General features: G+C 40.0%; 1 protein-coding gene across 4 annotated transcripts; it reads left to right on the top strand.

Annotated features, from left to right (window-relative positions):
• Window positions 1-12: 12 nt before the first annotated feature.
• Window positions 13-26,579, top strand: ppp2r5cb (protein phosphatase 2, regulatory subunit B', gamma b). 4 transcript variants are annotated; one of them, XM_007577243.2, is made up of 16 exons: window positions 13-156; window positions 610-675; window positions 4,245-4,407; window positions 16,250-16,449; window positions 19,400-19,510; window positions 19,598-19,690; window positions 19,822-19,952; window positions 20,041-20,100; window positions 20,783-20,891; window positions 20,987-21,040; window positions 22,573-22,743; window positions 22,848-22,975; window positions 23,086-23,187; window positions 23,346-23,418; window positions 23,670-23,786; window positions 24,945-26,579. In XM_007577243.2, exons 1-16 carry the CDS (start codon window positions 130-132, stop codon window positions 25,077-25,079), a joined length of 1,740 nt encoding a protein of 579 aa, XP_007577305.1. In that variant the 5' UTR covers window positions 13-129; the 3' UTR covers window positions 25,080-26,579. The 4 variants fall into 4 exon arrangements, with proteins under 4 accessions (XP_007577305.1, XP_007577306.1, XP_007577307.1 ...); XM_007577244.2 differs by lacking the exon at window positions 23,670-23,786 and having other exon boundaries at window positions 16-156; XM_007577245.2 differs by lacking the exons at window positions 13-156; window positions 610-675; window positions 4,245-4,407 and adding an exon at window positions 11,570-11,788.
• The last annotated feature ends 1,229 nt before the right edge of the window (window positions 26,580-27,808 follow it).

Genomic DNA, 27,808 nt, shown 5'->3' with positions numbered 1-27,808 from the left:
GCTGACAACCAACAGCCAATCGCGGCGTGAGTACTGTCTGAACCGCCTTGCAGTGTAGTGCCCGGAGAGTTGTCAAGGTTTTGGTTGTGGATTATCCGAGAGGGGAGCAAGGGCGGCTACGCTTGTACAATGCCGAATAAACCCAAAAAAGATAAGGTAAGTCTGGGATCATTTTACAGGTTTTGTCTGTAGGGAATGAACTACACGTGAAGTGTATATTACTGTATTTAGAGATAAACCGGGTGCTATTTGGACGTTTAGTTATTAGTGTTAACGTCCCATCATCTTAGCCAAGCACCAGTCATTTCTGGCTAGCCGCTATCTTGCCAACATACTAGCAGCACTGCTGAATGTTTCGCGTTGCTTTGTTCCAATAAAGTGGTTTGCGCGTTGAGTAAAGCGCTCATTTAGTTTTGTTTGCGGTATTTATGCGTTAATTGTTGACTATTTCATCGATGCAGTGTGAACGATAATGACTGTAAAGTAACGATAGCCAGCTAACTGCGGATTTAAACATTAATGTGGCTGGGTGGGCAGCCTTGTCTGCTCCCTAATGCTTCACATTACTCGCTAAAACGAGTTGGACTCAGCTTAATCTTTCTCCTTCAGGAGTCTCCTAAGTCTGGCAAAGTGGGGAAGAGTGGAGGTGGAGGACAGGAAAATATCGAGCATGAGGTAAATCAGAGCAATCCCCACTCTGTTTGAATGTTCACATCCCTCTGAAAATGGATCATCACGTTATTGCATTTGTCTGGCAAATATGTAAATGTGTTGGAAATTTAAAGTTAAAAACTTATAATTGGTTTTGATCAGCTGAAAAATAGCCCCTGAACGCAGGAAATAATATTGTTCTAACTCTTGCTACCTTTTATTAATGATGTCAAGGTTTCTCCATATAATAACAGACCAAGATTAATGGTAAAGTCTAATTTTTGAAACAACACGTGGGCTGGTATGAGACTGACAGTAAGTTGACCCCGAGCAAAAACACCACAGTTTCACAATGTTGCAGTACTGCGTGCACAGCTCTGAAACGTCTTATTTTGAAATGGCACGATTAGAAACCAATTCCCCCCACCCTTTTTTTTTTAAACACAAGGATTGTTTTATTATGGGGAAGGGAACTTCATGGAAGAGATAACATTAGCAAATGTTCACATCAAATTAAAGATTAGAATATTCACTTGGAAAAATATACTTATTTCCTGATCTGTTCTCAAGTTAGAACCATGCAATATCTACATGATTAACTTTCTCAATCTATAGAGATTTAAAAAAAAAAAAAATTCTTAAAATGTACTGTTTTATATATTACCTTCAGTTCAAACCTAGGACACAAGAAATGTGGCTTAAGAAGTTTGATTACAGACTTACCATGCATTCTTTAATAATTTATTTTCTTTTTCTTTTGCCTGCCAAAAGCAAAAACTACCTCCAGTTTTTGTATATGTAAAGCGCATAGTGTCGCCCGTATCGAGTATGAAAAGCCCTCTATAAATAAAGACCGTCAGGTTGCTGACTAGTTTTACTGAACAATAGGTTGTCAGATGAGTTAAAGCGTTTAAGACGCATGATTTTTTTTTTTTTTTTCACTGTGAATGTTTTTGGAGCAGCTGTTCAAATTACTCACATTGTTTCAGCTGTTCTCAGTAGCAGACTGTTTATCTCAACAGTTGTACGAATTAGAGCTTCAACTGTTGAATGTAAGAGGCTATCAATGTTTAGCTAGCTGTTGGAGGGGGCGGCCATTAACATAAGGTTATTGCTGTTTGAAGGCAACATGGTGCTGCTATTGCAGTTAAAACGTGATCCGATTCTCTAGCATATCGCTCGTGTGTGGAGCCTCCAAATCTGTATTTGGAAGTTTTTGTAAGACAAATTATTTCTAATGTTGTCTGGAGCTAAGGCTCAGTCAGATGGTGAAAATATTTACTTGATCCATTTTCGCAGAATCACAATTTTATGTAATTCACTAATCATTAAAAGGTCAAAGAGCATTTTAAAACAGATTCTAATTAGTTTGTGCTATATTAACAACTTACGTTGTGTACACTTGAATATCAAAACAAATTTTAATTGAAAAATAAAAAACAAGAGCACCACTTGAGTGAAGTATATGATAGATAAGTATTAAAAAATAAGAAAAAAAAATTGTATTATGATTTATGTCTGAACATTCTTCAAAGTTAAGGGTTTATTTTTAGCTAAAATGTTACACTTAATATTATCAGTGTAAATAGTTGTAATATTTTTCTGCATTTTCTCACTAAAAATGTCTTCGGAATTACCGATCTTTCATGGAAGACTTATTTGCAGCCTACACTCTGAACAGATAATGCACCCAGTATTAAGATTTATGTTGTTTTTTTTTGAGCAGATAAGTTAGCTTTTTTTAATTATTTTGATTGCCCTGCCGAAAATAGACGCAAACAAGTTCTGTAGTCCAATACGTCTGACGACTTAGTAGCAAGTTAAGCAGACACACTAGATCACTCTGAAGAAGCCAGGCTTCTAGCTAATTGTAGTTAAATGTTAATTTGACTGCTTGGTAGCTTGTTGCTGCAGGAAGATAGAGGACTATTCATGCAGTTTCCTCCTTCTTGCAGCCAGGATAAAACTTCCTCAGAAACTCTTCCGATCACAGTTATAAAGTCCAAAGTAGAGCTGCCGTAAAAAAAAAAAAACCTGCTGCCGAGTGGCGTTAGAAGTATCTCCGCCTTACTTTTACTGCGTTTATGCCTCTTAAACATTGTCGGCATTTTTAATAGCAAGGAATCTGAAGGTGACTTTTATTGTGATTTTATTTTCACGCTTTAATACAAACTATGCCAACAAACTATTAGCATTCTAGTCATCAAAATCAGTAGCAATGTCTCCTCTTTTACATGAGTTGATTTCTAGGGGAAAAAAATAAATTTAGAATGTCCGAACTTAAGCATAGAACTATGTTATATAGAATGCACAGGTCCCACAATCTCTCTTACTCTAATATTTTCATCTAAATGAATTATTAAATGGATAAAAATATACATACTTATCTCTGTGGATATTAATATAATGCAATTAACTTGTAATGAATACATTTTAAGTCAATAAACGGAGACAAAAATATTTAATGTTACTGTTTAGTAATTCATTGTATCATTTCAAATTATCTTAAATGATCACATTTAATAAAATGTTTCAACAACTTACTGCGCTGTTGCCCTTGATACTTGATAGTGTACACTTAATGCGCACTAGGCTTTCACTTTTTCACGTCCGGTTGAGTTAAATCTAAAGAAAATGGGAAATTTGCGAAATGATTTGAGTGTGTCCATTAAATGCAAGTGGAGTTTGGTTTACAATTTTCTATCATTATGACGCTCTTAGTAAAACATTTTTCTTTAGCCCTCCCAAACGGCTCATCTATGAAAAACACAGCAGCTCTTCTTTTAAAAAAAAAAAATGGCCTGACTGTCTCGTTCAAGGTCTGTTACGACGTGTGTTTGAATTTATTCTCAGTTTATTCGTACAGTGCTGATTCACAACACATGGGTCTCAAGGCACTTTAGAGGGGGAAAAAAAAAAATAGCAAATCCAATCCAATTCAGTGATATGGATGGATGGATCTTAATGCCAGTCCAGTTCATAACAAATTCCAACTGGGTAATTTCATTTCAGCTTCACCAGATGTCTTTCTAAATGGCAAGGACTGTGCTCCTGTTCTTGCGCGGCCAATTTTAGCCGGGTCTTAAATGAATGTGATAAATCCCCTGTGACTCAGACGACAGACAGGTCCACAGCTGCATCAGCTGCAGCCTGATCTGAGCCGTCAGGGAGGAGCGTGTTGTCGAACGCATCCCTTGCAGGCATTCGGGACCGGCTGGGAGAAATGCTGTGCATTCAGGTGACACAACATCAGGATCAGACACAGCCTCGCATGTCACCGTGCTCAGATGACTAGCAGAGCTCTTTACCCCCCATTGGACCTTTTTATTTTATTTTATATTCTTTCATTATTAATGTCTATATATATATGGCAAATTATGGTATATGACTTCCTGTTGAGTAGGAGGCAACAAGTTGGTTATGATTAAATGTACCGGTCTTTTGCTACATGCTTTAGACGTGTATATTTACTTATTTTTTCTTATGTTCACATTTAAGTTCGTACACATTGTTCCCACTTCATCCACCTCTGTTTTAGCGTAGCCTTGCATTGTTCCGTTTAAGAGACGCTGGTTTTTCTCCTGGTCCTGCAGAGCTCCAACAGGAAGACGAGCAACAGTGTTCCTCCCACCACTCAGCTGCTAAAGGGGAAGCAGCCAGGTTCCCAGACACCTGTCAAAAAGGACAAGAGGCAAAGCTCCTCTCGCTTCAGCCTGAGCAACAGCAGGGAGCTGCAGAAACTCCCCGCTTTCAAAGGTATTTAACTGCAATTATCTCTGCTTTCTCGCTTGGTGTCTGCAAGCATTCAGCTGTGGTTAATTAAGTATGAAATATGCTTATGTTCCTCTCATATATATATATATATATATATATCTATATATATATTTTTTTTTCCAGTATGTACACACGCATGTAATCCTTGCAATGCCTACCAAAAAGCATACATTCAACATGTTTTTTTTATTTGCTTACTCTGTCCCCTCTCTCACCATCCATGGACATCCGTCGATGCTTCCTCATCCGCATTTTAATACTAAGCTGGACATGGCGTTATGCAATACGTGGAAACAGAGGACATACATGGCATGGATTTTGTGTTGGATTTAACCCAAGTGTCTATATTTAGTAGTAATCCAGAGATAAAGCTTTAATTCCATGTTCGCGGCGTTTGACGGTGTTTCAGATGATAGGGGGATAAGATGTTTTCCCCAACTGCGCCACTAGTCCTTGTGTCTTATTCCTCTGAACTGTCTAGGTGTATATTGAGATGCTAAAGCCCTTGGTCGGCTTATCGCTAGCTGGGACAGTAAGGAGCAGACACGGCCATAAGGCCTCCGGGCATGCGTCTGCTTATGAACGCATGAATACACACACCAGTTCTGTCCCCGGTCTTTACCAGTGCTTTAGAAATAATCGAAAGCAAACAAACGGATAGAGCTAGTGTTCTGGTAACTGCACCCCGGCCTGTTTGTCAGGACAAACAAACACACACACATAAACACAATCATGGTTGAGTTGAACCCAGGAGCTTCTGGCTGTTGGGTATCATGCTACTAACCACTGTGCAGCCCACAGCCGGAACGTCTGATGCAAAAATAAAGGCTCTAAAAATAAAACAAAACATTTCTACCACAGCTAAAGTAGTGCAACTGTGCTGCTAAATAATGAACAGTAATCGTATTCAGTTATATTTTGGAAACATTTATTGCAGATCTCATGGGCCAATTGCATCCTACAGGCTGTTAGAATTACTCAGATGTTATCACAGGATGACATTATCACTAGTTCTTATTATAATTTATGCTTTTTTTCCTCCAGTTATAAGAAATTATATAATGCCATTCAAGGTTTCCCCCAGAAAACTAGCTAATCCCAGTGGTTGGGCGCTAGGGCAGTCATTCATCCAGCGGCCCGTCGGGTTTTTGAGTTAAAAAAATGTTTAAAGTTGACAGGAAATGTGAAAATATCACTTTATGATTATGTGTCATTTAAAGATTGGAAGATTAATACCTGAATACCAACTATAAAGTCTTAAAAAATGCAAACATTTTAAAAAGACTTAAATAAGCAGTGCTTAGCATGGTGGGGTGCAGAAGTAAAGCCTGGTGGCCCGCCAGGCTTATAATACACTGGGGGAAGCCCTGCCATTACTCCTGTTGATAAACACTGAAAAAATATCAGAAGTTAGATTTTTATTACAATTCAGTTTGAATTTATGTACTTTTTTAATAGTACATAAAAAGAAAGAAAATATGTTGAACAGCCCAATACTTTATGTAATTTTCATAAAAATTAGAAATGCATCAGTCAGTTAGCTTAGAAATTTACTCTGAACAATTTGCAATTGATTGGTGATATTTATTTCCTACTAAAAATTCCAATATTTTTTTATCAGAATACTCGCAAAGCATTACCATGGTGCATTTCCTTTATTAACGAAACCACACAAAGGTTTAGAGACACTTGTGCTTTTGTTCAGGAAGGAGTATAATTCTAAAATTCTTGTTTTCTGCTTGATTCGGTCGTATTACCTCTTTCAAAGAACCTGCATTATGTTGTTTGTTTTTTAAGTGTTACATTTAAAAAAAAAGTGTGGGGTGGGGGGAACTCCGCCCTCCCAGAAAAACAAAAACTGATTTCTGTATCAACTGACTTGTGTATTCAAAAATGTCTTAAGAAAGATGTTTGGAGCAAAGAAGTTGCTACCAAGATTGCTCACTGTGACTTGTTGGAAATAATTCTCCATGTTCTCTCAAAGACAGAAAGTTTCTACATTTTTAAGTTGTTCAAAGTTCAAGCGTTGCTGAGTCTGTGGGGCAGGTGAACGCTGAAGTGTGTTGACTGGAACTTTGCAGATTACTGCGGTGAACAGCTGCCCTTCTTCATAAACATCTTTACAGGCGGAACGTTTTCTCTCTTTTTTCTTTTTTTTTTTGAACGGAGCCTGTCTTTACAGAACTGGAACCTTAAAATAAAACAGTATACTACAGAATGTTAAGTGGCTCTAATTAAACTTTAGTTCCTCTTGCTGCAGTTTTAAAGAGGGGAGGGGAGCTTTTTATGAGTTTTCACAGGCACTTTTTGGTGTCACCCACATTTAAAAAAAAAAAAAAAAGATTCTATTTTTCTTGGCTTTAAGTACAATTACATAAAGTTTAGATTTCTTTAAAGACTGATTTTTCTTTTTTCATTTCCTTTTCCTGAGTGTTTCTCGATTGGAAAGACTTGGCTCAGAGATGAAAGTTGTCACCCGTCTTGCAGAACAACTTCAACTCTGGCAGTTCTGCACAATTTAGGCTCCTTTCAGTCTTCTGGAAATATCTGCACCTATCACATGCACAGGCCAGTTGAGTCTGTCAGTAAGAAGGCATCTATATTTGTCTTTTGTCACGCTGCTACATTTGTGTTGTGTCAAGAAACCAATGAGCATAACTTAATTTCTGATAAGCCCGCGCACTTCCCACACCCCAGTGTTAGCTTTGATAACATTCTGCAAAACATTATCCCAGAGTGTCCCAGTAGATGTTATCACTTGGTCCTGTCTAAACAGGCTCCTCGCTTGGCCTGTTTTCATTCCAGGCATGTTCACCACCTTGTGATAGAAACACATGGCCACAGGCCTGTCCTGCAGAGCCACGCTGCTGAGGCCCGGCCAAAACAAACAGCCTTCCCATGCGTGCATTTAAAAAAAAAGAAAAGAAAAAAGAAGCACATTTCAATTGCTTTCAGATTAAGAATCTATACCCCCAACAGTTTTAGACAGTTTTATTGTTAAAATAAGGGTGTTGTAAAGTTGTGGGAATTGGAAATAAATATTTTCAACGTGCCACCTCTTTTGCTTGCTGTTGCCAGTGAATGTGTCTCAGGGCAAAAATCATCTTTTAGCTCCTGCCAGGCTGGAGTTTTACAACATGCATTGTCTGTCTGAAAGGGTTTGGTGCCACCTGCTGGCCTAGAGGATTCCTCCATGTTTGAGTTTCTATTTTAGATAACATGCTGCCACATTTTTGAGTTTTAGCTATCAAATTAAATTTTTATACAATCTGTGCAGCATGTACAAAAGTAGGGGACAAAACTAAGGCAGTGACTGAAAAGGCCTGAACAGTTTTATTTTTACATCTCAAAATATCTTAGGCAATTTTTCTGTAATTAATGTTTTTTTTTATTGGCTGGCAGGAAGATCTGCTAAAACAGATCTGAAGGAAGTTGTGGTTTTCTTAAAAATCACAACTTCACAACTTTATTTTTTTTGTCTACATGAAAAAAAATATTATTCCAAAATACTTACATCTAATACATTGTTTTAAAGTTTAACATATTTATTTTAAAAAAAATTAATAGGCAATTTTTTTTAGTTGATGATTACTCTGTAATGTTTTCCTCTTAGAAAAAAAAACAGTAGTTTGGATAATCCTTATAATTCACAATATTATTTTATATAAATGCAATCAAGTTTTATAGATGAAGTGCCAATAAAGATTTTTTTAAAATAAAAATCCAAGAAAAGTGAACTAAAATGAAATTAAACTATAATTTATGGCTTCAAAATATTAGGGGAAAAAAATTAATTGCGACACGATTACCTTCATTTTCCGGCTTCTTTTCGTTCTTTTCCTCTATCACAACACCAACACCAAACCTGGTTAAAGATGTAAACATCAAACATGAACACCAAAGGTGGTGAAAGCCCATTCAGCAGGCCAAATCTATTGTTGTCATGCAGAATTTGCATGGATGACACTTGAAGTATCAGGTTCTCTCACACATTGGAGCCTACTGTTGGGTCATGGCATCATCAAATTCAGCATTTGCAACATTTTGATTCACGGATAAAATTTCACCTCTGTCTGCTGCAGATAACCTGATTTCGACACATTTAAAAAAATAATTTTTATTTGAGCATATGACTCTTAATTTGAACCCAGTGCTGTGTGTTATCAGATAATTGTGGATAAATCCAGATGTCTTTTGGGTCATTGCAGAACTGCTGAGGGGAACGTGAAGTTCAGCCACTGTTGAAGAGAACCTGTGTTCGTGGCCGTGTTGATTGGTCTATTTCTCTAAATAGATCAGAGCCTTGAGCACATCTAGAGGATTGTGACATTGAAGATCAGCAGACCTGTAAAAGAGCCACTCGTGTGTTATTTTAGGAACAAAGAGCAGAAAACTCCAGTCTGGTGAATGCATATGTTGGACACACGTTTTGAAGGATTAATGTGTGGGTATGTTCTGGTTAACTTGAGTTGCCTTGTTGGACAACAACCAGGAAGCAGAATGGCATGAAAATAGCTTTCTGAATAAGACTTGACCTCATTACTGTTAAAACTGCTCCGTCTTAGTTTCAGATTCAGTTGCACTGAGTTTTGGACTTCTCTGACTACTTTATGATAGATGTATACAATTTTAAGTGACGTATCTAAAGGTAAAACTTTAAGACTTTACAGATTTACAGATTTATTGTTGTGTAATAAAAACAGCGTTTGTAATACCCTGGACCTGTCAGAATTTGTTGTCAAATTTCACATCTCCTCTTTACCCAATCGAGCCACCACCTGCCCTTCTAAAGCAGAAGTACAAACCCTCATAAGAGCCGCAACGTGTTAGGGTTAGCTGTTTCTTTTTAGAAGTTACATAAGATTAAGAAAATGAAAACACATGTTTACTCAGAACACACAAACTAAAATTAACCTGCTTTTGCTAAATTTTATCTCCGTTTTGAAGCTATTCTTGTACCTTATCAGCTTGATTAAGGTACACAAATAGTAATAACAAATTCTAGCATTTCTACGCAGAAAAAGGCTACGGATCATTAATTTTAATTCAGCCATTGTTTGTGCAATTGTCTTCCGATTCTACTTGATTCTCATGTCCCTTCAGTGCAATTTCTGTTATTTCTCCCATTGAGTTCAATTTGTCCTGTTGAATCTCAATCAGGCTAATTAGCGAACAGAGAGAGGAGTTGTGAATGATAACGTCTGCACGGTTTTTGATTGTAATCTATCTATGGTTGTAGTTTGGCAATAGAAGCGGAGGAAGTGATTGAAGCCATTATGTCGGGCTTGGCCACGCCTCCAAATATTGAGCCATTTATACCTTACCGAAAGCTATAGATGACTTTAGATACATCTGTGTTGCACAAAATGGGAAAAAGCAGAAGATTAGGTATTCAATTACATGTTTGTCATACTTCTGCTTTAGATTTGAGATCCCACACTGTGAAAGTTTGAGTAGCAAACAGACTTGGTTGCAGTAAGCTGAATATTGCAGAGATAAGTGAGGCACCACTTCCACATATGTTCTTCACCTTTTGCCCTGTGTCTTTACACCCTCCGCTTACCGCCCTACATAAACAGATTGAATCTCAGCAGTCCTAAGAGGGGCTTTTGTTTTGATAAAGTGCCAGCATATCATAAGCAGGAGGAGATTAAATGAATCACATTAGCACCACTGCAGCGCCTCCCCCACCTGTTGCTGCACACAGTCATTGAGCTGGCTGAAATAGGCCTACTGCATTTTTTTCCCCCCCAATTAGGGATGGACTAATATGAAAGTGTAGACCGATACAGGCTTTCAATACTGATATTATAATGGGTACATAAACGATGTTTACTGATAGCATTTCTATTATATTTACCTACCCTTTCAACATTGTGAAAAAGTGTTCATAGTGCTGCATCACTATCACATGACCAAACAAATACCCTGCCTGCCCTCCCGAAACAAAGAAATGTGTAACAAGATGGAAATATACCATCCCAGTTTTCCTTATTGGGTTTACCAACATTTTATTGCTGATATATTGTGCACCCTACCTGGCTTATGAGAGACATGTTTTAGTCAAAGTTATATCATGGGGCTGTTATCCCACCCCATGCATATACAAGTAAAGTTTATATGCTTAATTCTTAAACCCAACCTTAGCCGGATCACCCTTTTATTGATCTCAAGTCAAAAGTGAAACCGAAATATAAGAATATGCCTCCTAAAATGGCCAGTTATTTCTGAACGCACTACGTGTTTTTTGAAGCTAATTTTATAAATCACAGTAACTACTTCTAACGCAAAAGACTAAAATCAAGGTTCCCTCTTTGCATCATGCATGACTGTGTGTTTATGACGCTCGCGGTGCAGATTATACAATGTTGTCTAGGTGTTGGTTGAGTTGTTGTTTCAGTCACCTTGTCTGTTTGCGGGAATGCTTTTGTCAGTTTTGAACCGTCTGCATTATTGTCAGACCTGCCCTTTTCCTGCACAGCCGTACAGTGCAGGGGTTTTGTCCTCGCTGCCGCTGAGACAGAGTGCGGCTAAGTGTACATGCACATCCTGTGCTGCTTGAAATGAGACTTCCTGCCTTCCTGTTTCTCAGTCACACACACACACACACACACACACACACACACCTGGGCTTAGGCCGCGTTCCTGATGAGCCATCTATCGCGCAAGATCAAACAGACGTGTGAATGAACTCTGCATAAATATAGAACTGCGCATATTGGGAGTGATCCTGAAGAACAGCCGGGCAGGTTCCTGATTCAAGCTAAACAGTCTGGACTTGTGTGGACAAACACTGTGGATTCCTTGTTTGTTCTTAATGTTGGTGGACAAAAGCAGTTGAACAGTTTGAAGTTTAACATTCAGCACTTTTTTTAAAAATTAGAAACTTCAAATGAATGGAAAATTTTTATCTTTATTTTATGCATAAACAACTAAACAGGCTGAAGTTTCTCTGTGCTTTAAAACTCTTGACAGATGTAGCTTGCTCTTTTCTCTCCCCCCCCCATCACAATAGCAGGCCTTCCCCTTCCCCTTCGGTCCACCAGTCAGTCCCCTCCCTCGTGTTTGTTTATGCTGACGGCCCCACCCATGTGACTGCAGCCGGCCAATCGGGTGGCAGCAGTCGGGCATGACGTCACTAACTACCTGGTTCCCTCCAGCGGCAGGGGAGCTTCATTTTCTGCTCAGCATTGGTGCTAAAATGGAGGCTGGCTCCTCGCCTTAGCCCGGGCTGCCCTGTTCTTCCCTGCCTCCTGCCTCGGCTCACTCATGTTGGCATGTACTAGCACTGCCACCGGGATGGTTGTGGACACACCGAGCTCGAACGGGCCCTTCCAGCCTACGGCCCTGATGCATTTTAGAGGTGAGAAGAGCAAATCTGCTCTGTTTTGTTATGTTTTTGTATTTCAAGAGGAAACTTGCAAAAATGTAGGCATACAGCCCTCCCTAATAAACTCTTGTGATGCAAGAAACAGCATTTGTAGTCAAGGCGACTGTGAATTTTTTTATTTATTTTTTTTTTTGTTTGTTCTTGTTGTTGTTGGCAGGAGTGTGTTTGGAGGAGGAAGCAGGTGGTAGTGTTTGTATACCAACACGAAAGGGATTCGCCAAAAACGTTACACGGCTCGTTTCAGTCGCTGAGAGAGTGAAAGAGTGATAGTTTTGCCTGCATCTCCCCTCCCCCATCTTTACTATTGATGTGTAGGAAGTTGGGTCAAAGCCTGCTTTCAGATTGAGTCTGTCCGTAATGTACAGTGTTTTGTATATCTGCTGTAATCTGACACTCGCAGGTTGCTGGAGTGTCGCTGCTGCTGCTGCTGCACATTTAGTGGGTTTTGTAACTATATCTGTATTCCTCCTGCAAGCCCAAGTTCCTTTACCTACTGATGGAGATCAGCGAGTGTTTTAAACTCGAGCCTACTCCTGACATTTATCAGCACAAAAACACCTCCTCTTCCACGCTTAGCCTGCGCTAGCATTTAAAAAACAAGGCTGTGTGGTGACGCTTTATTAGTTTGATCAAACTTTCAGAGGGCGGCTCTTAAAGCAAACTCTGTTTACAACTGGCTTCCTGTGTGCAAGCTGGAGTCTTTAGAAGAGTAAAGGTTATGTTCCCAGCCATGCAGTGTTGCCTGTGTGTGAAGTCTGCAGTTGCACAGCATGTCTCTTAATATTTTAGGGCGGCTCAGAAACCCTAGTGCTGTTGTGTAACTGGAGCCGATAGATGTTGTGGGTCTGGGCCGGTAAACGGGCCGAGGTCTGATTAACCATTTATACAAGCAAACACGAAGCCAGACTGGAAGTAGTTTGACATGTATTCATTTTCCTTAAGTCAATCTGTTCACAAAAGTACAACTTGTGTTCATTTTACATAAATGATTGTTGTTTATTCCTGTTTGTGCAGTAAAGCGTGTCTCCTTCACTTTTTTAATTTCGTGTTTTAAAGTACATGCTGGATGGGAGTTGTTAGTTTTGATGCATGTTGTGAACGGGGGAGCATTTTTGATTACTTCAGTTTAATCAAGAATCATCAACTTCATGCATGTGGGGAAAAAGTGCTACTATTTCATTGCTTATTTACCTTGAATATCTTTTTTTTTTTTATTTTTGGAACTCGGCCTGAGGATTGGATTTTCATTTCGAGCAGCCTGCTTGTGGTGCTTTTGTTCCTGTTACAGCATACACGATCTTATCTTCCTGTGGCTTTCATGTATAATTAACCGGCATAGAAATGGATATCTCGGCATGATTGGCCATTCACAGGTCACAGACAGTCCAGCTGAAAACCAATTGCCTCACATCTGGAAAGCTTCTAATGCGGAATATTCAAAATGTGTCTTTTCGAGCGCAGTTTTAAAACGCTGCAGTTCTCTGAGAGTGCTTGCTAAAGCCGAGACCTAGCTTTTTATCCTGCGGTGTGGTTACATGGATCCTGTTTTGTTGCTGGTAACTGCTGACTTGTTTCTAGATTTTTCTTTTTTCTTCTTTTTTTTTTTTTTCTTAGCGTCAACTCAAACCGTTTTTTTGTTCGCGTCTTCTAGCTAATCGTTTCACAAACATGTCATTCTGCTTTAAGAGCATGGGACAAATAAACAATCACACTCGCTTGTTTGTACTGGCACTGGTGTTCTGATCTCGTCAACGTATTTCATTTGCATAAAAACCTCTCGGTGAAATCGACAGAAAGCCGTGGTTCTGCATTGCTAGGGTATCAGATTGTAGGGAGGAAAGGAGGAAGCTTATGCAGAAATTCTACCCTCAAATAATTAAGTTATATTTATTTGTGTGCTTACTCATCATGTGGTAAACACCCAAAATCAAAGGGTAATGTAATGTTGAGGAAAGTCTTGTTTCTAAAATTATCTACAATCAACATTCAAGTCTGAAACTGTCTGCACAAACGTCATCTCCTAAAACAGACTTATCTGATCATTACTAGGTGTTTTTTTTTTTTTTTCCTTTGCTTTGCTTTGCTTTTCTGAACTTGCATCATAACCCTGGCTTTCTCCACCTTTGCTGGTAAGAGATGCATTTTCAAAGAAAACATTGTAGTTTTCATCTACATCTGTCATCCAGATAAAAACTCTCAAGTTGTTTTTGATTTAAATCATGATGCAAACTTCCTGGAGCAAACCTCCAGACAACTGCAAAGATGCAGAAACACTCAGCCAGTTTAAATCAAGCCTAAAATCCCACCTGTTTAGAGTTTCCTTTTGATTATTATTAAATGGAACATTGATGGACATTTGATTTGTTTTTGCTTGACGATTTTATGATTGTTTTCTGCATTAATTGTTTTTAAGGTGTAAAACAGTTTAGGTCAAGTTTTTTCATGGAAAAAAAAAAAAAACTTGACCTATGATTTAATGAACATGTACAACTCATCTCCAATTTGTGAAAATCGTAGAAACGACTCTCTTAAAAACCAAACGCCTCAGCTCTCGCCATCTGACGTCTTCGTCTGACTGCGTCTGCAAGTCAGCGCCGTGTGACCGTAGTGCAAGATAGCCGTAGCCGACATGCATCTCTGATTAAGCGTGGTCACCCACCGGGCCTAAGTGTTGGCTCCATTTTGCGGCCACCATGGCGACAAATTACACTCATGCAGCTGTTTAAGGAGGAACTGAGTCACGATGAAGTGATTAATGCTGCTCCACGGACAGGTTTCATGCTGTGATCTTTTACGTCTCTTATCCCGCCGTGTTGGAGGCGAGGGAATTGTGTGGCACTATTTGTTGCTTGTAGCTCATTCATTGGTGTGTGTGTGTGTGTGTTGTTTTTTTTTAATGCCATTTGAGCATTTACTTGTTGCTACAGACATTTTCTAAACGTTGTTTTGCTTATTGGCAGACTGTGTCTGTGCCTCTCACCATGTGTGCTTTGAGTGCCAAATTGCTTTGTGACGGCAACAGTGTGTTTACGCTCCTAACTGTTGGTGGAATGAATGAGATTTTTGTGCGACATGCAGTCGTTGCTTTAAGAAGTGAAGTCTGACTGCTGTCTTTCAAAATGTGCTGCAGGTCAGTCCAGTTGCTGCACAGGACCCTTCTTATTTGGTTCTGAGTGCAGCTGAAGGTGAAAGGGTGCATTAGAGCTGCTTTGAACATGTCTGGATGGATGGACAAGGCCTGTGGCTTTATTACTAAGTGTGTGTTTTTTTTTTTTTTTTCTCCCTACTGTTGAAACCCTTGCTTTGCTTTTTCCTCTTATAGGAGATAATGTTTCAATAGAAGACTTATACAGGCTCTCCTAAATACTCGGTGGTATGACTTAAAAATAAAATCAGATTGTTTTTTTTTTCACATCAATTTTAATTTTTTTCCTCATTTCTTTTCCAGAAATGACATTGCAAATGAGAGAGAATATTTTCAAAAAGTGTCTTTGATTTCAGTCATTGCTTCTAATTATTGGGGCCAGACTAAGAGAATTTTTCTTTATTTATGAGAATAACAGTCATAATATTAACAGGACATTCCTTAAATTACGAGACAGAACTTGTTTAATGAGCGCGAGTAGCTGAGTCTGTGGATCTTTCTCAGTCGTTTGTTCAATTGTTTCAAAGTCCCGCTGCCGAAAATAATTTGATGGTGATTTGTTAAAAGATGTCACATTATCCTATCAGTAAAACCGATGGGAAAGTATAACTTCACAACATGTTCAACATTCCTCAATTTTTATTTATTTTTTTTTATTATTTAGGATTTGTCATTCTCTCAAATTATTATTTAATCTTCTAGTGTTATGATTTTATTCTGCTAATTTTAAAGCTTCATTCTCGTTATTTTGACTTTATTGTCGTACTACTATGACTTCATTCTCAGGATCAGAAAAATTAAAAAGTCGTATTCTGGCCCCAATGTTCAATCGTAGATTCGACCGGAATAGTTCAGCTCAACTCGTCGAGGTTTTCTCAAAGCTGAAATCATTTTTGTGTGTTCAAACTGACAGTTAATTATGCTAATTATAATATGTGGACAGGTGTGCCCTCATGTTCCCCAGGGACCATGACTTGGATCCTCTGCATCATTGATGTAGTGGCGGGAGCCGTCTTTGAAATGCTAAATGTTCGATTTAGCATTCACATTTGATTTTTGGCAGTAATCACGGAGTCGGCATGCAAGTCATTTCCTGCTCAACTCTTGCCCAGCAAGGCATTTTCTGATGGATGTTTATCTTCATAGTCGCTCTTCACTGCCTTAAACATTTTTAACTGCTTTATATGTTGTGTTGTGCAGCAACTTTGTTGTTGTTGATTTTTGTCTCCTCCACTAAAGAATTGGCAGTCCAGCTCGCTTCAGCTCCCCGTCTGTTTTGTGTTTCCTAGACGTTCCCCCAGCAGAGCAGGAGAAGCTGTTCATCCAGAAGCTGCGTCAGTGCTGCGTCCTCTTCGACTTCGTCTCGGACCCCCTGAGCGACCTAAAATGGAAGGAGGTGAAGCGAGCCGCTCTGAGCGAGATGGTGGAATACATCACCCACAACAGGAATGTCATCACAGAGCCCATCTACCCAGAAGTAGTTCATATGGTGAGTGTCAAAGTAGTCACAAATGACTTGAGGTTCTCTGTTCAAAAATCTGGAGAAAATTTCCCCAGATGGATGCAAACGTCTATGCTAAATGTACCGTTTATCTCTGAAGTCGTAGTAAGAAAATATTTCCTAATTTAACGCACGGAAGTTTTTATTCTGAACCAGAAAGTTGCCTTCCTGGTCTCTTTCGCCCTCATTTCATCAGAGTTTGTTTTCAGTTGACTTGTAGTCTGATTTTACATTTAAATTAGCCTCAAAACTGGAAACACGAGCCCCTGATTTATTTCCCTAAATACAATTATCTAATCATCCTATCCACGGTTCGTTTTTACCAAAATGTTTAAACATTTTTGCTGCTTCATAGTGGATGTTTTTCCATCAGCTCGCCCTTCTCCAAGGGCTCGGACGTTCAGCAGAGCTTTTTCCAGCATGTTCCCACGTTTGATTCGCGTGATGAACGGCTCGCTCGCTGCGCTCACGTTACTAAAGTTTGGCCTGTTGCCAAACCTTTTGAAATGGGAAGTGTCTTTAGAAAACCTGATGCATCACTATTTTGTTTTGCTTCAAAGTGTTTTGATCGATTGACTTGAAATGACCAGAGTGGATGGAAATCAGGGAAAAAAAAAAAAAAAGCTTCGATACTGAACTATTTTAAATTGAGGAATATTTAATCTTTTGTTCTTTTTATTCCAATTTTAATGTACTGAAAAGTGATATTGAACACACTGCAAACATTCAAACTAGGGATTGTCGTATTTACCGCACAATTAAAATCATGTTAACTGAGAACATATTGACCTCTCTGAGTATGTTTTCATCTCATTCCCCGGTCGAGGGTCTATAAAGCTCTACACCTTCTCTGCATAAACAGAGCAGAAACATTAGGGCTAAAATTGAGGGGGAAAAAAACCAGTCGGTCTTTCTTAGATTCAGATTTAGTGTTTGGTACTGACAAAGATCACAGCGAGGATTCTCCCACTCATTGCTTCTCACATAAACATGCCGGTAAACGGCATGTTTTCCATAAAGCAAGTCGTGTGAAACAATAATATCTCCCTCTGGGTGGTAATCTCTCTGCTGTCTGATCAGCTCAGAGATATGTGGAGATGTGTGTTTCAGGCTTAATATTGAAAAAATCTAAAGTACAGATTAGATCCTAGGTGGCTTCTACTTCTTTTTCTTCTTTTTTTGCTGAATGACACGATAAAGGCTCAGATACAGACGGTATCTTCCAACGGACCCGTTTATCTTTGCCTTGACGTCTGTTTAAAGTTTTAAGTCACGATAGTCGCTAGGGCATTTCTGAACTCGCAAGCTCCTCAAACGTTAAAACGCTTCTGATCATAACGAGGTTGGTGGGAATTACGTTATTACATTACATTTAAAGACCCCGAAATCTGCAGCTAAACCTTCTGTAGGTCTGATTCTGAACATTTATTCAGGCTTAGCTTTCGCCGCCCTCCTGCTGGTCCTCCAGGGTCGTGGTCAGGATGCATCCACGTTACCCGACTTGTTTTCCCAAGCCAAATTAAAAATCCTTTGATGTTAATCAAAGGATTTTACAATGTGGCCTCAGTGCCACATTGTAAACTGCAGATGATCAAGGTGCAAATATCCCCTCCGCTGTTGTTGAGGCTCTATTTGATCAGTGCTGCTGAAAATGCAGCCGAGCTGCCAAATCAGCATAGAAATGTTCTCTTATTCCTGCCAGCCTCTCTTTTTTTTTTTGTCTGACCCCCCCCTTAAAGACGAGGGCTTTTTGAAGTCCTCTAGTGGCTTTTATCATCAAAGTGTGGACTGACACGACAAACTCCTTCATGGTGATAAAGTGTGTATTCTTATGTTAACGCTGTCCAAGTGGTTTTCACTCCGGGGTCTTGGTGCTTTTTTCAGGACATGTTTGAGACCCTAAAAAGACCTTCAAATGTTTATCTTTACGGTTATTAAACACATTAGGAATCTGTGGTTTAGGGGTGAATTTTTGCAGTTGTTTTTTGCTAGCGAAATAGGTGTTGTGTTTGGTATGTATAGGGTGATTATCGATCTCCAGGTTTTCAAAAGGCTGCAGTTTGACAGGCACAAAAATTCTGCATCATTGGGAAAAGTCCAAAGTGACCAGAGTTTTCTGTTTGGAGCTCTGATGGCCCTAAACCAAGGGTCTGCAAGCTGTGAGGGGCTTCCACAATAGCTTTTAGCTAAAAATTAAACTGAACCAGTTACTGTTTTTAAAAATGGATTTAATGCCAGATGCAGGTTTTTACCTGTTAGTTTTTTTTTCCAGATTTTTCGACCTGTTTTCCTTGCCATTAGGTTGTAACCTGATTCTTTTCATTTTTATTATCTGTCCTCTTTTATTATTCTCTTTTTTTTTTTAAAGCCTAAAAATAGAAATTAAATGCTGTCCTGAGAGCAAAATGGCTCTTTATGTTCTAAGGTTGCAGCCTCCGACCCAAAGCTAAACACCCAAAGCTACTTTTAAATGGTTTACATCAGCGCATGTTTAATGTCGACAGTCAGTCATCAGATGTTATCTGGATGATCTCAGCTGATCTCTATCTGGTCTGATTGAGCTAGAGCTGGAATTGGGAGAAGTTTCATCGAAAGGCAGTGGAGGCACGACCTAAAGATTTTTAAGAGAACTACTGCAACTGTAGATGGTTGCACCAAATGCCACACTTTTCAGATTTTTAATTTGCTAAAAACAAACGAACAAACAAAAGAAACGTCTGCCTTGTTCACGAGACGTCAGCTAAAGTAAGAGTGAAGCTGGGATTGAGAAAAGGTTAATGTGCGAGCGCAGCATCGATTTCTGTTAGACTGACGGATGCAATCGGTCAGGTTCAGCCTTTTGGTGTGATGACGCTCTTTAGGAGATAACTATGTGAAAAATAAAGTCCAAATGTTGATGCTTTTCCTCTTTGTTGCCCCCCCCTCCCGCTCCCCTCAGTTTGCTGTGAACATGTTTAGGACGTTGCCTCCCTCATCGAACCCCACCGGTGCAGAGTTTGACCCCGAGGAGGATGAGCCCACGCTAGAGGCGGCATGGCCACATCTACAGGTAACAACACAGTCACTAAACACAGCCGGAGTAAGCTTTCATATCCACTGGAAACCAATAAGTCAACTCATTGCTCTCTTCCCACAGCTGGTGTATGAATTTTTCCTACGGTTTCTAGAGTCACCAGACTTCCAACCTAATGTTGCCAAAAAGTATATTGACCAGAAGTTTGTAATGCAGGTGAGAACCTTCGTTTGTCAACGTTAAAGTGTCAAGAGGAAATGTCAATTTTTTTTAATTATTATTATTTTTTTATTACGCTCGTTGTCAGGTCATTTCTACTAATATTTGTATGTTTCTTTTGCTTTCAGCTCTTGGAACTGTTTGACAGTGAAGATCCCAGAGAGAGAGATTTTTTAAAAACCACTCTGCATCGCATCTACGGCAAGTTCCTGGGTCTGCGAGCGTACATTAGGAAACAGATAAATAACATATTTTATACGTGAGTGTGCTTTAGTCGTTGAGCTTGATCGTAAGCTGTCGTTTGCGTGAGTGTCGGCGGTCCAGTCAAAGCATGCGTTCTTCCCTAGGTTCATTTATGAAACGGAGCGCCATAACGGCATAGCAGAACTACTGGAAATACTCGGCAGGTAAGGCATTGATTTTGACAAAGTAATTGGAGAAAACATTTATTTATTTTTTTTAATAATTTTATGATAAAGGGATTAAAACAAATTAAGCATGGAATCATGAGGAGTCCTTGTACTTTGATAAAGCTGTCCAGTTCTGAAAAACAAAGATCTTTTTTTATACTGATGTATATTTTGAATGTCGTCTATCTGTGACTTCTTATACCACAAGCTATTCCAACTGTGCCTAGAAATAGATGCAGTCATTTAAAAATAAAAGCAAACATCACTGACACTCCTGACCACATATCGCAGATCAGAGACTGTGATTTAACTTGTACTTTGTGTGGGGTAATCCAGGGAACATACGGAGAAGTCTTATGTGTCACATTTTTAAATTGAGCTGACGTAAGCTGGTATGGATGCCAAACAAAAGTTGTGAAATTGCCCTTTATCGGATGGCTCAATCTAAAGCCAACATCAGCATTTGTACCGTTGCAGGAACAAACAGGCAGTAACTAGATAACGCTTCTCTTCTCGAATGTCCAAATGTGGAAGAAGAACTGAGTTCTGAATCGAATCCGTTTTTTTTTTCTTTATTATTATTATTTCAGCAGCAGAATAAAAAAAATTTTAATCGAAACTCTAGATATGATCCCATTTGCAGAGCGTGTTCTCAATGACCACTTTTCCTCATCCGCAGCATAATTAATGGATTTGCTTTGCCACTGAAAGAAGAGCACAAAATTTTTCTACTGAAAGTCCTTCTGCCTTTACACAAAGTCAAATCTCTGAGTGTTTATCACCCACAGGTAAGTACCCCCCCTCAGTGCGACACCTTTTCCTGTTTCCCGCTAGCTGCGCTTCAGAGGATGGCTGATGTGAGACTTGTGTTTGTGTTTCACAGCTGGCCTACTGTGTGGTCCAGTTCTTGGAGAAGGACAGCACCCTCACAGAGCCGGTAAGGTCGGACCCGTTAATGCCGTCGGGCCGTTTGTGTCGACAGTCGAATTAGCCGCGCAGACATCCTGCTTGTTTGGGTTTCATTAAAAAGACGCCACAGCAGTCTTCACCTGCAATGTGTTTTAAATCTCGTCAGCGAAGATGGTTTGTGTTTAGTCTCGGCTAGCGTTTAATTTTGAGACGTGGTCGGATACCATGTGTCATGTTTCAATAGTTGTTGTTTTGGCAATTAATATTTAAGATTTTTAGTAATTATTTTAAATGTCCACCAGCTTAAAGGGAATTAAAATACTGTTTATATGTTAAAAATTTAAATTACATATAATGTTGCTGTAAATAAATGGTGTAAAATCAGAATTTCCTTCTCTAAACAGAGCTCTTGTCAATTTGTCAAATTGTTGTTCTTTTCTAGTCCTTCGTGTTCTAAGGTCGTCGTATCGGCCACCATCAATGATGTGGGAAAAATCTGTATTACTTCATCAGATGGACGTTTTTAGTGTAGTTGAATCTGCTGCTACACGCAGAAGCAACGTTGTGCTGTGCATTAAAGATGACTACCTCGCAAAACCCAACAGAAAGCCGATGCGTCGCTTCGTTGCCTCTGTATCGAGTTGTTTGTTTAGCTTTTCGACACGTGCCGCTTTGCGTTTCCTCCCCTCGTGCTCTCGCTTTGTGGGTAAAACTCTGCAGCAGTTTTTCCTTCAAGAAACGGTGACTCAACTCGGCACTGTTTTCATTATGAAGAGACGCTCTTATTGGACATTTTACGGGATTCTGTGCTTTGTTGAAGGTCTGCCTGTGATTGTGTAGCCCAACCCTTTCATCTTGTGAAAGAATATTGGGAGGCTGCTCTTGTTTCTTTTATTGCAATGCAAGATTGCAGCTGAAAAGCCCGTGTGGCAACAGATTCACGTGGTCACCCTGCACACACGGTGAACGGGTACTAGGAAGTTAAAAAATGAAAAAAATAAATAATTTCCTCAACTGTTGAGTATCAAATTTTGTAGTGGAACTTTTGGCTGAAATACTGCAGATGCTGTCAAACAATTTGATTTCCATTCTTCTAACATTGGTCAACATCATAAACCCCAAAAATAAATATATAAATGCTGAAAGAACAGCATACTCAGAGCAGTAACTAAGCCAAAACCGTACAAAAAATACATACATGTTTGCACAAAATAATAATAAACGTAGTCTGTACCAATTTCTTTATTCCTATAATCAATAGAGTAATAAATTACTAAATTAATTGTTAGTTGCAACTCTAGACCCTTGTCGTAGTAGAAGTGGGCAACATGAGAATAATACTGTAGATTGTTTTTACAGGAACAGATCATCGTATCGTCTGTAATACATCATCTTTGTTCCGCTGCTTTACGCTCCAAATAAGAGTCGTGTTAAGGTTTATGGAAAGCGTTGCTGCTCTGTCCTGGGTGTGATCTTTGTAACTATATTGCCCTCATTAACAGAGCTCTTCTGACTCCCTGTGAATCTGCTGTGTGTGTGTGTGTGTGTGTGTCCATGCAGACTGTCATGGCTTTGTTAAAATATTGGCCAAAGACCCACAGTCCAAAGGAGGTGATGTTCCTCAATGAGCTGGAGGAGATCCTGGACGTCATCGAGCCCTCGGAGTTCGTCAAAGTCATGGAGCCTCTTTTCAGGCAGCTCGCCAAGTGTGTGTCGAGTCCACACTTTCAGGTTCGGCTGGCTCCCTTTCTCCATCGGCCGTCTCCGGTTACTTTGTTTTCGTCTTTTTGTTTGTTCGCGTGACGTAAACCGTGGGACGAACTGTTATTGTTTAGGTGGCCGAGCGCGCGCTCTACTACTGGAACAACGAGTACATCATGAGCCTGATCAGCGACAACGCCGCCAAGATCCTTCCCATCATGTTTCCAGCCCTTTACCGCAACTCCAAGACCCACTGGAACAAGTGAGTCCGGGGCTCGTTGTTTTCTGTGCCGCGTACGCGGGGGTGTGTTGTAGTCGCCTAATTGTTGTGGGCTAAACGAGCGAGCCACAGGAATGTTTGTGTGCCCGCAGGACAATCCACGGCTTGATTTACAACGCTCTGAAACTCTTTATGGAGATGAATCAGAAGCTGTTTGACGACTGCACCCAGCAGTTCAAAGCGGAGAAAAGCAAGTAAGTCGATGGCGAGTCGCGCTGACATTTCCAGGGTAGCTGCATTAAATTTGACCTCATTAAGCAGATGCATAAATCACTGGAAATGGAATCGGAAGTGGAAAACATGACTAGCTTTGTTTGGAGAAATAAGCTCACGAACCGCTTTGTTGTCTTAGAGAGAAAAGCAAATGGAAGGAGAGAGAAGACGCGTGGCTGAAGATAGAGAATCTCGCAAAGTCCAACCCACAGGTGAGACGAACACACACCAGCAGTTTGACGGACGTCTGGTCGAAGCAAGCTGCGCTCGTTTTCGCTCTGATTTTGACCGGAGTCACGGACCCTTCACCTGATACAGTCTCAAATTTGTCTTCAAGGAGGGACTAGATGCAATCTAGGTGCAATCTAAGTCACTTTGTGGCGCATAAGCATTGATAACATGCAGGTTTCAGTCAAGCTTACACCAGTGACTCTTATTATTCGTCTTTTGTGCCTGTGTGCAGTTTTTGGTGTGCATTGACCCTCCAGGATCAGGCGGTCCGATGGACATGGAGACAGATGTGCCGCTGATAGAAGATGTCAGTGTGTTAAAGCAAACAGTAGAGGAGGGAGCCACACAGGTCAGTGTGGAGTGTAGCAGCGAAGACGCTCATCCGGTTTCCAACGTGCTAAAAGAGAGACTGATTCGCTTCCAAGTCTATGTAAAAAGTGACTTAAAAAAAAAAAAAGAGAGAGAGATCTGATACTCATGAGTTCACTAGTTAGTGTTCAGTTTGGCTTTTTATGTTGGTGATGAGTAGTTGGAGTTCAGTGGCAGCTTTTATGTTGTTGTTCTAACTATTTCTGTTCAGGCTTTAGTGAGGCATAAAGTTATATTTACTTTGCAGAAACCTTGCAAAAATACTCACACCCTTTGGGATATTTCACTTTTGCCATAAACAATTTCTGTGTATTTCATTGAGATTTTGTGTAGTTGTGTTGGGGAATAATTATTTATTTATTTCCCGAAATGAAAATCTAAAATAGTGCAAAATCTATTCAGGCCCTTGCATAAACTCCAGTGCAACTACTTGCCCTCTGAAATCAGCCCATTAGTCGACAGTCTTCATGTTTGCAACCAAACTCGGTAATAACAGCTTTTCTGCGCAGACCTCAACAGCTTGTCCGATATATTTGTCTGCAAACTGTTTCATGAATGTTAAGGAATACAATGGGGGAAAAGCTGGGGAAGATTAAAACTAATTTTAGTCATAATATCAACTTATCCCAAACTTTGAAAGCCTGGTTTAGCAGCTTCTAGTATGTTGTTTGAAAATAAATGTCCACCGATGCTCTTCATCCAATCTGAACTATTTTACTAAACAAGAATGGGATTCAAAAAATCACTACGCTTTGTGTTGGTGTTTCACGCAAAATCCCAATGAAATACACAAAGATTAAAACCCGAAGGCAAGTTGCTGTGTCAGGGTTTATTAGACAAAAGCGAAACGTTTGCATACTGCTTTGATTTTGCAGACCTGCCGTTTGTCCACGTTGCGAAGCGCTTATCTGCTCCGCACGTCCAATCTTGCCGTCGGTGTGAGTCATTCGCACAGCTGCTCATTCGGCTGCATCGTGCTGGAAAAGACGCGCCGAAACGTTACAGTGACGGCTGTCGAGAGTGGCGACCGCTGGCGCAGAAGCTAAATGACCGCGCAGCAGAGCTGTGCGCGGCGTCGGCGCCGGTGTTTTTGATCGGCGCGGGTGTTTTTGACTGACGCTCGTCTTTTTGTGCACAGATCCAAAAAGATCAGCGCAGAGAGCGGCCTCTGGTGAGGAGGAAATCAGAGCTTCCGAAAGACATCTCCACCGTCACGGCGTTGGAGTTGCACCGAAGAGCCGAGGAAATGCTGACGACGCACGACGCCCACTAAGAGACAGAGACCAACCTTTACGATGAATCCAAAAAAGAAAAGAAAGAAAGGAAAAAAAAAAAAGTAAATAAATAGCAGTGGCGGCATCCACGAGGAACCACAGGTCCACGGAGGGCCAGCACAACAACAGAACTCTGGTATCTCAGCGCAGCACAGTGCAGAACAGGCCAAGAAAACTCCCGACACTGAAAATGTCTGAAGCTACCCGTTTTAAGTAAGCTTTGAAAAGGACAAGCGGTGCTCGTCCTCCCTCACTTCCCAACGCCCGCCCTGCTGGGATGCAGAGACCAGTCCTGATCTCTACGTCTCTTCCCCCAAAACAAGCGTTTTTTTTTTTTTTTGGTTGGTTTTTTTTCTCCTCCTCCCTTGTTTCTCTGTCTCCTCAGCTTGTGTTTTTGAGGTACTGTGCTGCCCTCTTCTGGTCATTCTTCTCAGGTGTTCTGTTCAGTGTGTGAGCTGTCTGATCTTCTTGCCTCTTATCTATAGATGTCAGGTGCTTGTTAAAATAGTACGAGCCCTTAGCTATATTAGGTTGAAGATTTAAAACAAACAAACAAAAAAAAAAAAACATAATTTGGTGAACCAAGTCAGCTGTTTCTACATATATACGTATATATTTAATAGCTATTTTTCTCATAACATTTGAACAAAACAGCTGTCTATATTTTTCCGTACGTAGTATATGAGGAGCTCGTCTCATTAAAAAAAAAAAAAAAAACTTAAAGAAGAGGAGACGCTTCTTTTAATGTGTAACCATTTTGTTGGTTGCTCTGATGTTTTTCATTCTCTCGACGAAAACGGACCCGCCATCGGGGTTTAATCAGTTGGATTCATCCACGTCTCTGTGAAGAAGTCTATTTTGGTGCCAACTGCTTTCACGTTTTCCACTTCACTGAAAAAAAACTTTAGGTCAGTAGGCAAAACCCCAAAAACCTGGTCTGCAGCTTCACTTACTCATATGATGGGATTTATTTTTCAACCCGTCCATTCGCATCCATTCAGAACAAGTCATCAATACGAGGCTTTTACGAGCACTTGAAGAGAGGTGTGGGTTTGACGCATGTAATCGAGCAGAAATTGGGTGGATTTTTTTTTTTTTTTTTTTTTTTGCTACGCAACTCTCGCTAGAAACCGAAGAGGTGCGTTTTAGTTTTTCAAGCCTTTCCTTTCACAGTGCCTTTTTTTGTCATCGAAAGGGGACATTTGCTGCAGATTGAAGTATTAACAATATGTTAACGTGAAATGCCAGCTCATTGGAGAAATTTGTACAATTAGTACAAAAAAATAAAAAAATAAAAATCCGACGTGTTCCAAGCAGGGCGTGTCGCGCTGCTTGGCCTCCCGCACCTTGCCTTGTCGAATCCGCGTAGCCGAGAGCGGAGGCGGTGCGGTCTCTCTCCCCCACCAAGCAAGCCACTTCAGCGAATTAAGCACTTCCTGGTAAAACTTGAAAGAAAAAGGAAACACAGCATGTAAAATAAAAAAAAAAAGTAAAAAAATAAATAAATGAAAAAAAAAAAAAAAGTAGTGCAGAGTTGAAATCCGTGATGCTGTCTGTGTTAGCGTGAAGGGGTCGCCCGCGCCCTCATCCCCCCCCCGCGGTGCCTGTCATAAAGAGCTCGCCTCCCATCTCAACCGTCCCATTCCGCCTTTATGTTTTGTTTTCACCCCGTCCGCTCAGACCTGCGCTCTTCCCCCTTTTTCCTCAGCGATGAATTAGAAAAAATAAAATAAAATTGGAAGATCTGCTTCTGGATGCTCTCGAGTTCATTTTGTTGTGGTTTTACTCCTCCTCTGCCTGCAGAACCTCGTCGTCAGTGTTTCAACCGAATGTGTGCAAATTGTAAATTATATGGAAAGTCACTGTTCTGTTCTCTCCATGTTCGTCCTGGAGAACAACGGTCACCAAAAGGTGCGCGCCGACGCCTCTCCTTGCTCCTTTTACTCTAGACTCTTGCATGGAACGGAAACGGGCGCGGGAGGACTGGACTCGCCGCGCCGCGCCCTGTTGGTGTCTCTTGTTCTTAAAATGGCTTTAATACTGGCTTCTTTGGAGCTCTTTTCATTTTACATAAGCTTTGTTTTCTCTTTGAAAAGATTATTATTTTTTTTTTATTGCAAGTGTCCTTTAGTATTTGTCATACTAAATGGCTGGCTTCATTGTACATATGTACTTTTATGTTATATCTATTATTAAATGGTAGATTTCATATTTTGTACAAACTATCCTGTGTATAGAAATCAGATATTCTTAGCAACTGCAAACGGTTGGTATGTGGCACAAAGTTCAACACGTTAAAACTATCGACGGTTAGGAAAACGGCTAGGATTTTCATTTTCTTTTCCAGTCTTTGTAGACCAACGTCTTTCCCGTTTTGAATCTTCCACATCCAGCCATGTTTTTTTTGCTCCTTACATAAATGAGGTTTTTGTGCTTGCTTTTATCCAAAACCTTCAGTGGTGTACATCTATCTATATACAACAAATAAAGAGAACATGTGAGTTTTATATTTTCATCCTAAAAACGCTGCTGTGACTCAGTCTCTTTGCGCTCAGCTTTTTTTTTTTTTTTTTTCCCAGTGTGTGCTGAAAGATTAGTCATTATTTATTCTCAGGTCCTACTCTTTTAAAAAATTTTCATGCCTTGTCCAGTTATATAAAAGTCGCATCCATCAGTCTACTCATCCTTCCGTTTGATACAAATACCCATCATTCATCTGTCTTCCCAT

The sequence above is a fragment of the Poecilia formosa genome, unplaced genomic scaffold (genome assembly GCF_000485575.1).
Source record: "Poecilia formosa unplaced genomic scaffold, Poecilia_formosa-5.1.2 Scaffold434, whole genome shotgun sequence".
NCBI lineage: Eukaryota > Metazoa > Chordata > Actinopteri > Cyprinodontiformes > Poeciliidae > Poecilia > Poecilia formosa.
Note: the sequence above shows the minus strand (reverse complement) of the source record. Positions and strands in the feature narration are given on the sequence as shown.